At 35.1% G+C, this 13,471-nt stretch overlaps 2 protein-coding genes across 7 annotated transcripts in view; one reads left to right on the plus strand and one right to left on the minus strand.

The window, feature by feature from the left end:
• oxr1b (oxidation resistance 1b) overlaps positions 1-10,105 on the minus strand; it is a 50,397-nt gene extending 40,292 nt beyond the window's left edge. For 3 of the 4 annotated variants that reach the window (XM_026289721.1, XM_026289719.1, XM_026289722.1), the window contains exons 1-2: positions 9,995-10,097; positions 5,687-5,774 (exon numbers count right to left, since the gene is read on the minus strand). In XM_026289721.1, coding sequence (XP_026145506.1) covers positions 5,687-5,703 — 17 coding nt within the window. In that variant the 5' untranslated portion in view covers positions 5,704-5,774; positions 9,995-10,097. Of the gene's footprint in view, positions 1-5,686; positions 5,775-7,708; positions 7,755-9,994 lie in introns of all 4 variants that reach the window. The other variant, XM_026289720.1, reaches the window with a different exon arrangement.
• Positions 10,106-10,536: 431 nt separating this feature from the next.
• naxe (NAD(P)HX epimerase) lies at positions 10,537-13,332 on the plus strand. 3 transcript variants are annotated; one of them, XM_026289729.1, is made up of 8 exons: positions 10,549-10,585; positions 10,695-10,731; positions 11,252-11,435; positions 11,517-11,625; positions 11,708-11,818; positions 11,918-12,028; positions 12,475-12,622; positions 12,759-13,332. In XM_026289729.1, the coding sequence occupies exons 3-8, from the start codon at positions 11,269-11,271 to the stop codon at positions 12,959-12,961; spliced, it is 849 nt and encodes a 282-aa protein (XP_026145514.1). In that variant the 5' UTR covers positions 10,549-10,585; positions 10,695-10,731; positions 11,252-11,268; the 3' UTR covers positions 12,962-13,332. The 3 variants fall into 3 exon arrangements, with proteins under 3 accessions (XP_026145513.1, XP_026145514.1, XP_026145512.1); XM_026289728.1 differs by lacking the exon at positions 10,695-10,731 and having other exon boundaries at positions 10,537-10,585; positions 12,759-13,186; XM_026289727.1 differs by having other exon boundaries at positions 10,552-10,731.
• The last annotated feature ends 139 nt before the right edge of the window (positions 13,333-13,471 follow it).

Genomic DNA, 13,471 nt, shown 5'->3' on the forward strand with positions numbered 1-13,471 from the left:
GTGGGTAAAAAATGTTTCATCAAGTAGAGCGGACTGCTCACCTTCAAAACATCAAAAACACTACAGTCAAAAGAAGATCCACTACAATAACTTTCACTCAGTTATCATTCATAATATGTCTGCATCAGCATGAAACACGTTTAATGAAGGGAAAGAAAGAATTAATATAGATTAGGACAGATTTTATAACTCCTTAAATATTACATAACAGCAGCAGGTGTTAGATCGATACGCTGTGGGGGCTGATCTTATTAAATAATAAAATATTAACTAACCTAAATCTGTGTATTACTATTCTGATTTATACATCACCTAAATGTCTTGTTATATGTTCAGCCAAATGCAAGCAGAACCTAAGAACTATATTTTTAAAATATTTTTTATATTTTGACAGACTACAAAGAAAGGTCTCTGCATAGCAACATCCTCTTCGCAATCACCAATGCAATACAATGTCAACACAAGGCAACAGATGCAAAGCAGATGTATGTCTGTGTAATGAAATCGTTAAATCCAGCAGTGAGCTTGTAATTTCACAGGCCTACTGATAATATGAGGAATATTAAATATTCACATTCTGTGCCTTCGTCGTACAGAGAGTCTGACATCTAAGTCTGGAACTGGGTCACTGTTGAATATGTCGTACGAAAACAAACACTAACAAAAAGAAAAAGACTACTGGGGAGATGTCGGTTTTCACAAGCTAGGACGGAAATGCAGAGTTGAATCTAAAATAGCAGTAACAAATAAGATAACTTCACTACTGCCATAATTACAGAGATTGCAACCGAATGCAGCGAATTCATTTATATGACTTGGCTTTGACATTACTTTTTTTATGTGCAATAGTCAATTTTGGATACACATTTATCATGACTTCGCCTTAGCCTTCAACTTAAGGCCCGTTCACACCAGGGATGATAACTATATAGATAACATAAAAATCGTTCTCAATATTAAAGAATAGCAGAGTCCACACCACAACTATAACGATAAAGGCACAGAGAAACGATATCATTGGAATCATATAATCAATTTTGGATACAATCAGTTCATATCGGCAGTTAAAAAACCAATATCGTTTGACAACTAGCCTTATCCTAAAATCTGAGATTGTATTTTCATGGCAAAAAAGATAATCTGAGAAGCAAAACAAACTTAAATTCTTAAAAGAATTTCTATTTTAGTTTTATTTCTATTCTAACACTCATTACTTGTAATAAAACCTCATCCTAATGCTAATAAAATTATTTTATTATTTATTCATAATTAAACAGCATCAGACAAAAAGCAGACCTTTAAAATATGTTGAATTTAACAAGGCAAGAAGAAAGATATTCAGTATTTCTATTAAAAGCCAGGAGAGACGCTCTCCTGGACAGAAACCAGAGACCAATCAATTTCTCTGAGAGGTTATTTTGTCCATCCTGTCAAACACAATTTAGATTATTATAAATGTGCCCTTCAGTTTTAAAGAGTGTATTCAAATGAGTAGTATATTTCTCTGGAGATGTAGTATTAAATTATTTCATATGCTGCAATCAAATACATATAATTTGCATAAGTTTCTCAGCAATGTAAAGCCAATTTTAATATGACTATAAATTGCACGGTTGCATTCATGCCACCCATCACTCTTGAAACATCAGCCAAAGTCTCCATGCTGGCTTATTACGCAAGCACTTGAGTTTGTAGCACAGGCTGCACAATCCTCTCTAAGAAAAGTACTTTGGGTTCCTTCATGTTTTTATAGCTAGACACCCTAGTTATTGCAAAGTTTCCTGCCTTTCTGCAAAAGACAGACAAGTCAAACTAAATTACGCAAGGTTGGAGATGGTATAACTCCACAAACGACTATCGTAGAAGATGAATCACTCCAGAAATAAAAAGATTTGTTACTAATTAAGGAGGGCCTAAAGGCAATTTCTCAGTCACAGCCATTTTTCATAGTTACACTGGAAATTGAATTTCACAAGGCGCAATTTTAAGAACATCAGGGTCTTCTTCCACTTTACTGATCTTTTTCTTCAAGAAGAGCGTGTCTTTTACTTTCAGGAGGCCTACAAAAGGTTCTGTATGCAGTGCAGTGAGTGTATTAAATGCAGCTACAGAACAGTCACTCTGAATTAGCCGAGTGCTCATTGTTTGTGCCGTTTAAGCGCTGATGTGGTTAGGTGCCTCTGCACAGCCAAAAAAATGAGTGCACATGGGTGTTTATGTTTATAGGATATGTGCTATATAGGCTTCACATCAAAACATCTCCTACTATTGCCTATCTAAAATAGTTGTTTTTGTCCTCTTGCGTAATTCAGATGGGACTGCATGTTTCATTTATCCCGCAAGAAATGGCTTTCATCTTACAACACTGTATCTACGGCGTATACATAGCATCACTCCTACCACTCCTCTACAGAGCCTCTTATGCTCACAAATAATGTATTTGATCATATTTTGAAATGAAAAAATTTAGGAAATGGAAACAAATGTTTTCTGTTCATTATTTATCCCAGTGTAAAGTTTCCACAGTCAGTGATGGTTTGGGGTTCCATGTCATCTGCTGGTGTTGGTCCACTGTGTTTTCTGAGGTCCGAGGTCAACACAGCCGTATACCAGGAAGTTTTGGAGCACTTCCTGCTTCCTGCTGCTGTATGGAGATGCAGCTATAGATCCAACTTTATGGAGATGCAGATTTCATTTTCCAACAGGACTTGGCACCTGCACACAGTGCCAAAGCTACCAGTACCTGGTTTAAGGACCATGGTATCCCTGTTCTTAAATTGGCCAGCAAACTCGCCTGACCTTAATCACATAGAAAAGCTATGGGGTATTGTGAAGAGGAAGATGCAATATGCCAGACCCAAGAATGCAGAAGAGCTGAAGGCCACTATCAGAGCAACCTGGGCTCTCATAACACCTGAGCAGTGCCACAGACTGATTGACTCCATGCCACGCCGCATTGCTGCAGTAATTCAGGCAAAAGAAGCCCCAACTAAGTATTGAGTGCTGTACATTTCATGTTCATACTTTTCAGTTGGCCAAGATTTCTAAAACTCCTTTCTTTATATTGGTCTTAAGTAATATTCTAATTTTCAAATACTGAATTTGGGATTTTCCTTAGTTGTCAGTTATAGTCATCCAAATTAATAGAAATAAACATTTGAAATATATCAGTCTGTGTGTAATGAATGAATATAATATACAAGTTTCACTTTTTGAATGGAATTAGTGAAATAAATAAACTTTTTGATGATATTCTAATTATATGACCAGCACCAGTATATTACTAGAATATTAGCCATGCATTAGAGCTAATTAAGCACATATTAATGCCTTATTCTACATGACCTTTTTCTACATCCCTAATCTTACCCAATACCTAAACCTAACAACTACCTTACTCACTATTAATTAGCAGAAAATTAAGAATTTATTGAGAGAAAAGTCATAAGCAACTAATAGATGTAACTGTGAAATAAAGTGTTACCTAGATTTTGTTTCACTTTTATCTCAGTTTTAGTTTTATTGTAAAATAAAAAGTTAAACAATAAAAATGAGACATGCTGCTTAGGCAACTAGCTAAAATAAAATAAGTTTACATTTTATTTCAGTTAACATTCAAGTGGCATTTTTATGGTTTTAGTTTTAGTTAACCCCTTTAAAAATAACTTGCTGGATTCTATGAACCTTTTGAAAATGACATTTTTTGCCATTTTTTTTATAAAAACCACAGGAAATGATCGGATCAGCCAGACTCAATCTTGTGTTGCCCAAATGAGCACCTCAGATATATGGGAACAGCTCATTAAATAATAACTCATTTTAAAAATATGTAAAGATGTGCTTTTTGATATAAATTAATATATATATATATATATATATATATATATATATATATATATATATATATATATATATATATATATTGATTGATTGTTATTACATTAAATACTAAATACTCAAGCATGTTTTTTTTTTGTTTTTTTTTTTGCTGCTTACAGTTATTTTTTCAGGGAACTAAAAACCTGTAACCAAATATTGTAGTAACAGATGGCTTTGTTCCGTCCTAAACAGACACTATGCCTTCAGTTAATCAGGTAAAGCTGAAACAGCTCTCAGCTTAATTTAGATTAGTGATTAGTTAAACCTGCCACTGCGATCCTTGTTCACCTGGACTAAGAAATCTGTAAACCAATACCTTTCTTTTCTAGCCTTACGTCATGTACTTGCGTAGTTACTCCATTAGCCGGGACAAATCCAGAGATGAGGCTTGATTATACTGCCATTAGGAGAACCGTTCTCCTAATAATACTGCCTTAAAACCTTGCTTCAGACTATTCTTGTCAAAAATCACCCTTTTGACTTTTTAATGTAATCAACAGGAAGCTATAAAGAAGCTATAAAAATAAATTCTATACTTTTTCCAAACAATTCATCAGAGTTTCTTGCAGAGATAACAGGCGAGTACTGCTGCAGCTAAAAATAACTCTAAATCTCAAAGGACTCCCTTCCAAACATCCTGAAATGCTGCTGGAAAAGGCATGAATGCATTTTGACTGGCACAAAGAAGAAAAAATAACGACTTATAAATAAAACAAACCCTTTAACAATCCCAAAAAGCAGTCATCAATAAAACAGAAATGGAGTCGGCCCTCTTTAATGCAATTGGGCTGACCATTAGAGCACGTCTGGAAGCCTTGAGGAGAATATTTCATCCTCAGAATACTGGAATGGAAAGTGCATATGGAGGAATCCAGATTATGGCATCCATCACGCGGGATGACAGCTGTGTGGGGAGGTGGGGTGGGATGGGGGGATGAGGTTTGTGTTAGGGGTTTTGGAGAGGGTTATGTAATCCTCTTGAGATTTTTACGCTTAAACCTCCTAATGATGCATCACAGGGCTAAAGCAAAATTCAAGAGCCCTACTTATGTTTCAGCAATACGTCGACAACAGCCTGCATTTATTAGAATCCAGGATTACTTTCACCTGGGGTCTATTCTATTTAAATGATAATGCCCTCTTATCTCTTGTGGGTTGCTACCGGAGTTTGATTCTCATCACAAAGTTCACTTTTAGAAAACTCTTAGTGTGAACTGCTTTTGTGTGTGCCTTAGGCATGGTGCATTTACATCCAATGTTTAAGTCATGCAGTCATACTGATTTCTGTATGGTCGATTATTTTATGATGCGTATTTTTTAAATGAACAAGTATCTATACTGTTGTTTTGGTCCATGCATCAAATAGGAAGACCACCAGCCATTGTAAACAAATAACCTCTGTTGCAAATATTATTTACTATATATTAAACTTGACATTTGCAGCATGACCAGAAAAAGAAAACGGCAAACTCTCCGGAAAGTCTCTCTGCTGGCCTTTTTAAAAATGCGGTGGTTCCATTGAAATTAACTAACAAAAAATAAATAAATGTTAGCCGCAGGAAAAAAAAAATATACAAATGCATAGAAAATCTATTTGCAAATGCATGTTTGTTCCCAATAATCACAAAACTATAATATTTTTCTAAAAAAAACATGACATATCGTGCTGCTATGCACTTGCAGGACTAGTGTTTTGAAGATACATTTAACCCCAAGTACAGTATTGAAAAAAACAACACTGATAACAGAGATAAACAAACAAAAACACCAAATATAAAAGCACATAGACCTACTACGGTGTACTGACCTCTTTGTGCTGAACATTCTGGATCCTTGTTTTCCTGTGTTAGATGGGTGACACAATGACAGCGATAGGCCAGTAGTATGGAGTAGACCTGTAGGAGAAGAGTATGGTTACAGGGTGAGGTTCAATCACCATCTCGTGGTATCAGGTTTAAAATCAATAACCTCATCTCTGTAAGGACTGTGACCTATATGGTGGAGCAAATTACAACTGACAGTCACAATCCAGCAGCCTTGAGCAAAATCTGAGGGAGCTCGATACTTTCGTCAACAGACAATGTTTGTTTTCTGTCCACTAATTACCAACCAGATGGTGTTTACAAAGGAAATAGCTAGTGCATTTCCTGTCTACAGTCTTAGGTTATATATAATTTAACCAAAGTGCAGATGAAGACATGTAAATGTAGATTCACTTTTTAAAAATAAATGTTCCAATAGTGGGTTTTTCGCAAAAATGCAATAGAAGAACCATTTTTGGTTCCCCAAAGAACCTTTCAGGGAATAGTTTTATAAAATATTTTTTTTTGTCTTTATCTAAAGAGCATTTTATCAAACCTGTTTCCACTATGAAGAACCTTTTGTGCTTGTGTTTCCATGGACGTTAAAGTTTCATCACCACTGATGCAAATATATAACCTTTATTTTAAGAGTGTTGTCCACTTTGGCTAATAACATTAGAGCGAACATTGTACTGCTAACTCAATTATATTGTCATTAAGAAACCAAGACTCATCCTGAAGGGTATTAACATGCTAATGCCTATAATTCCTGTTGTTTATCTCTCTCTCTGTTTAAATGGATGACACTGAATATTTTAATATTATTCAAATATTTGCAGACACCTGCCGTTGCACAGGTCTTATTTCAGCCGTGCACTAGATAGGGTCCCAAAACTTCTTATGCTTGTCAAAATCTTTGTTAGCTAATGAGATCAGTGGAAGATTAGACATATGTCAACTAGGGCTGCAAATCCAAACAGAGTGCATTAATAATGTATGAACACAGCCTGTATAAGACGTAGGCACTGGTAAACCTTCTGCTATTCTACTAGTCTAACCATCAACCTGCCTCAACCACAAAGCATAGGTAAAAATCATTGGTATATCCACAATATTAATACATCAAGCAAAAGGAGACATGTTTAATCTCTAAGAAGGGACTGGGAAAGTATAAAAGCAGCAGGCTGTACACAATGGACAGCAAAATTAGAATGGCTTCTGGTCTTAATAATGATGAAAAGAAACTGGGACATTAACTGAAGACGATAATGGATAACTTTATGAATGGAAATGGATTTTCCTTAATTGAGGATGACCTTCTGGCCATCTGGTTTCATTACAGTAAGCCAAAGCACAAAATGACAACAGTAATTGTTCCGCCTCAGATAAAAACAGAACCAGTGCACTATAATCAAATTGCCCACGACCATGACTAAACACTAAGGATTTGAGACTGATGCATATAAAAATATAGTTACTGTATTTTAATGCATGCATGAAGGCTATTATGATTTGTCTTCTGTAGGGCTGATTTATAGCTGAATCAAATTTGATGCAAAATGGATGAACTTTGCAACATCGACACATTCATTGGATTCAACAGTTTCAGCATTGGCCTCAACTGAGCTTAAATATACAACTGCCTTCTGTAGAGCTGCTTTGTTTCATAACTGATAAACTTTGCAACACTGAGACTGTTATTGAACTAAATTGAATCAACACTGAACTAATTGGAACTGAATGATGGCAATTGTGTTCTGTAGAGCTGCTTTACAACAGAAGTTGTTGTTGCAAAATTCATTACTTCTGAAATTACTTCACTGTTATTTTACTGTTCATTTCTGTGAAATAAATGTGACTTGACATGGTATAAATACAAAGTAACCTCAAATTTCTAGTCACTAATGAGCCTCATTAATAAACCTCTGGTCCATATATCACACAACAGGAGGGAACTACCAAAGTTCAGCACACTAGATTGATGGGACGTGGCCTCTGGGAGAGAATAACAAACAGTCATTACTTACAGAGGCTTGATGGAGCCAATTACTCCACGTATGACAATGTCCAGAACTAGTGAAAAAGAAATATACATATAATTAACCACAGCAGGGTTTAAATGAAGGTGAATTAAAAACAAATCTGTCTCTTTGGTCAATTTTTTAAGACAGCATGCTGGGTTTCTTCTTATAGAGCAGCAGTTTCAATGCTTATTACAGAAGTACATGCAAAGTCACAGCATATAGTTTATGGTATTTTTACTGCATCTAAGTAATATAGGAAAGAGTGGGTTAAACTTCACCTTTTTTATATACATTTAAAACTCGTCTAAATATATTTAGGGTGTCTGCTAAATGAAATGAATCACATTCCACATGCTGTCTTATTTTGCTGCACAAATTCATAAATAAACCAGGAAATGGTTTAATAATTAAAATATCTGAAACATTAACAGTACTTGTAACATTTAAGCATTTGTAAAAGCAATTCCTGCAAACATATTCACTGATAAATTAAATATTAAATAAGACTTTTGAGATTAAAATTGATTTTACCAGCCATGTAGAAGTATTACTTTGAAGGAAAAAAAGAAAAGCTTTTTAACATAACAATAATTTTCAGTTTCATAATGTTTTGACTCACATGCAGTTGTTTATGATGGTCTCTTTTTAAATGACGAAAAACATACAGAAATTAGATTTGAACTCTTTTAATTATAAATGTCATGTTATATTTTAATTCTGTAATGAATTAGACAACAAGTTAGATGAACTTCCGATGGAGAGGAGCAGAGAGTTGCTGTTGACATCATCTTGATAGTGGGGGAAAAGCCATTGGCAATTTAGCACCCATAAATGTAGGATGTTACATGATCCTAAGCAGATGCTACAATTCTATGGAAAATCAGAAAACTACGGAAAAGACAGAATCAGAATACTACCACAGATCTCCAATCGTAAATGGGAAGGGATTTCAGCACTGGACAGCGCCACAGATCCACAATCTACACCAACCAGGATACATTTACCAAGACAACAATTATATTCATCCACAAATCACACGATTTTCTTAGTCAGGCTTTTACATGAAAGCATTTATACAGATGTTTGAAAAATATAGAGTAACTGGTCTACATTAAAACCTACTATGGCATCCTAAGAGACAAACATGATTCACTAAAACCCTTGCTGGAAAAACATGATGGCATTATTGAAGTGCAGCAGCCATGACCATGGAAAGCACAATGAGCATCTTTATGTAACGAGGCTAATTTACAACGAAACATGCACCCGGTACTCATCAATAGATTGATTTTACAGTGCCACTTCAATTTGTGAGTGCATAGCCATTGCTCTGTGCAGACTGCTCTTCAGTCAATTCAATGGCTGGATCTTTAAAGCGTGTGTCTGAGCCAGGCAAACAGCCCATCAACTCTTTGGTAATTTATAGACAGCAGCTATGAGTAGACATTATAATTTACTGGGTTTTCTATGGCGGCCGTCCATGAGTGTCTGCCTGGATGTAAAAGCCCTGCTGCTCGGAGATCGATCAATGAGGACATACCAACAGTGATACAGCATCTCTGAGTTTCAATTACACTGAGTTTGCAGCAAAACTGCTGCTTAATTAAATAATATCATTCTGAGCCACTTTAACTCAAATAGCATTTTGATTATATCAGATGGTAATACTGGTACCATTGTACTGAATGATTACCATATTCATGTAACATCATATTTACACACAAAGATTTGAGATTTGACATGATAAAGTTATGATACAGAAGGAGAAAAAAGTTTGCATATTCAAATGCAAACGTGTTGTTCTTATAAAGAATTTACCTTTTTTCCATTAAAAGTAATCTCTAACTGGAAACTTAATACTGAATCAGTGCAGATATCACATCCAGTCTTCCACAAAGACAGTCTTCAATTAAATTTGTTTATACACAAACAGTAAATAAAGGATGTGAACTTTCTCTGTAGGTTTCTGAAATTATATAATCCTAGAGATAAACACAAATAATAAACAATACATTAAAATAAAACTATACTGCAGTTATGATAGAAAACAACTGATTGTCAAACATTTCGGGCATCCTCAAAATGTCAATAAAAAAGTCCACTATTTCTTAGACGGTTATTCTTTCCTTTGTGGTGCCCTTATAAAAATACAGGTAACGTTACAAGTTAAATTTCCTTTTATAGAAATTCTTTGTATTTCCCCTCTTTTTTATTTATTGCCATCCATATTCAACAACTTATTATTATATTAAATAACATAACAATTATATGGAATTAATTTGCGTTTACCTTAAGCCAGGTAATGCGTCAGCACATCCAGTTAATAATTCATATCATGCAGTGTTTATGATCGCACCTGCCACAGAATATCATTCACACTATCACAGCATTAGCGTTCTGAGCGCGCTATTAAACAAGCGGAACATACCATCTCAACCTGAGGTAAAGGGGTGTGGATTCAACCAATACGAGACCTGGTCTGAGCCAGAGCTGAGCATAAAGATGTAAATGCTAAATGCAAGGAGGTGCTCCAAAATAGGATTGAAAACATTACATATACATAATATTCAAGGACACATCCACAGAAAATGCAAGGAATAATTTCGACACCCTATTTTTAAACATATGTGCATCCACACACTGTTTATGTCCTGCAAAAAGAAGAAACACTCTATAAATCTCATTATAGCAAACGTCTATAAGAATTATTATTAATAATAACTGTTATTATTTATTTATTTACTTACTTAATTAATTACATTTGATTTGATTTAGATCATTTTTAACAAAACTGTAAAGAAGCAAGACTGTTATTATGAAAAGCGACTCAAGTTCACTAACCCGGATACTGTTTCCAGAGGGCTGCTGCTTGTATCCTTGGTATGTGATGTACTTTTGCATGTTTAAGTTCTAAATGGATTGTTTTTTGTTCTGTTTTTAGTCTGCCGGCGGTAACTTGAGCATTTCTTGGTGTTAACGACTGTTACAGACCGTTTTGACATTAATATAGACACACTTGCTAACAGGTAATGAATGCTTCTGCTTATTATATTTATATAAGGTGATTCTCCACATGACAGTTTTTGACCTGATAATGGCATTTTAAACTGTTCTAAAATTAAATTTTTAATATGTAATGAATGTTGCCCAGGTTGAGTTATAACCTATGCATTAGTTGTATATGTATATTTATATTATTTATGTATATTTATATTAAAATATACGTAATTAATATAATGACTGTATTATTTTAATTATTTAATCCCTCGTTACACACTAAAAATGCATTGCATTGGTCATCAATTCAGTAACTTTTTGGATATATCTGCTAACAACCTCCTTACTAGAAAATAATGAGTGACCAAGTTTAGAATATATGGGCAGCAGATTATTAGGTCTCTCTGCTCAGAATTATTACTTGTCTTACTGTTTTTCCAAGAATTAAGCATCATTTTTCTCTTTTTTTTCTCTCTCTTTATGAAGGCAGAAATCACCAAAATGCACCATCATTTCGTGACATCTTTTTTATCGTATTTCCTCGTTCAGGTGCTTTAGCCAGGTGAATGTTGGGAGTTCGAGCCCTGTTTGGAATCGGTCTTCTTGTGACATCACGAGGAGGCTCTGTCCTGACCCACACAGGAGCATGTGCACGTATTGCCAGTAACATCTACAGTAAAGATCTCACTCACAGACAGGTTTGCACTATGGCCAATACAATCAAGTACTTGGGGTGAGTGTAAATGCACTGCATTTACTAGTATTAGGATTATTAGTATTTTTGCATTATGAGCATAAACATGATTGTATTTAGGCAAGAAGAGGCTCAGCACATTGACGAGGAGCTCTTCAATGAGTACAGCTTCAGTGTGGATCAGTTAATGGAGCTGGCCGGTCTGAGCTGTGCCACAGCTGTCTCAAAGGTACAACTGATGCTCCACCAGACATGCAGAAAGGATCAAATGCATTCATTATACACATTAAAAAGCAGTTTTTGCTTCATAGGGCTATCCTCTACAATCACTGCTCAAGAGTCCACCCAGAGTTCTGGTGATCTGTGGGCCAGGAAATAATGGAGGAGATGGGTTGGTTTGTGCTAGACATCTCAAACTCTTTGTGAGTTCACCTTACGCTGAAAATAAATCATTCCTTCATTAAACGTAATATTTTATGAAGCTGTATTGATTTTATTCATATTGTATGTGAATCTCCCAGGGATATGAGCCTTCTGTATTGTACCCAAAGCGCCCCAGCAAACAGCTGTTCCAGAATCTTACCACCCAGTGTGAGAAGATGGATATATCCTTCCTGACAGAGATGCCTGAGGTACAACACAAACCCCCATCTTTCACACTGTAGGGGGCCCAGATGTTTTTAGCCCTCATATGGGTTCCTCCTTCTTTATATATAATCATGAATGAATGTTATGTACTAACATAACAAAGTCATTATTTATTTATTATTTAGAATTATTCCAAAAAATTTACACACAATTGTTACAAAATAATTCCGTTCATTTGAACTTTCTCTTCACCAAAAAATCCTAAAAAAAGTATTACTGTTTCCACAAAAATATCAGTAGCACAACTGTTATTGTAACTATTATATTACAATTTTATTATGTATTTTTGAATGGATAATTGTAGCTTTGGTAAGCACGAGATGTTTGTTTTTGTTTAAACAGTAATGTATCTAAGTTTTCAACTTTTGAATGGCAGTGTATGTGTTTGATATGTGATATATTGAGTATTTTCCCATCATGCTTTCTTCAGGCTGATGTGATTGATGAAGTGTATAATTTTGTGGTGGATGCCATCTTTGGATTCAGTTTTAAGGGTGCGGTGCGAGAGCCATTCGGTGACATCCTCTCCCAACTAAAGAAAATCTCTGTGCCCGTTGCTAGCGTTGACATACCTTCAGGTGAGAGCACACAGAAATAATCAATGATTTATATGCAATCTAAATATTTTTTTTATCTTTGTAATTAGCATTTATGAGCCAACATGCCTCATAACCGTAAACTAGTTTATCATAAATATCTTCTTACATTTATTAGGTTGGGATGTGGAGAACGGCTGTCCTGATGGGATTCAGCCTGACATGCTCATCTCCCTCACGGCCCCTAAGAAAGCAGCCCATCACTTCAAAGGACGCTACCACTTCCTGGGAGGACGATTCGTTCCTCCTGCACTTGAGCAGAAGTACCAGCTGAATCTGCCCCAATACCCCGGCACTGACTGTGTTTATCAGCTGAACTGAGACTTAAGTCCTCCTTCAAGTCATTTTTGTGTCACTAATTAAAAAGAAAAAAACCCTGGGTTATAACTTTGATTTGCCACTCAGAATACGTTTTCCACTTTTCTCGAAATTGGTAGATATGGACTTGATTAATCAGCATTGTTACAGAATGTCACTCTAATCACTTTAATTAGTTATGTATGAATTTATAAAAACATCAAATAAATAAATCATTATTTACTGCAAGTTTTTGATGGTTATGGATTTAATGACTAGGCCTGAACAATTGCTGCATTATTGGTTTGTGTTTAAATATAATAATGTTACATGTTTACATATGGAAACATGTATCATAAATGGCATAAAAATACAAAAATAAATAAATAAAGCTATAACTGTGTGTTAAGGAATATTTTTATAGACTACCAAGTCAGCACACACTCAGGACAAAGAAATTGAGTCCTTCAGGGTGCTGTAACTTGCATAAAATTCTGTATATATTTATTAAAACAGCATCTTTTTCATGCCTGA

The sequence above is a fragment of the Carassius auratus genome, chromosome 19 (assembly GCF_003368295.1).
Source record: "Carassius auratus strain Wakin chromosome 19, ASM336829v1, whole genome shotgun sequence".
NCBI classification, from domain to species: Eukaryota; Metazoa; Chordata; class Actinopteri; order Cypriniformes; family Cyprinidae; genus Carassius; species Carassius auratus.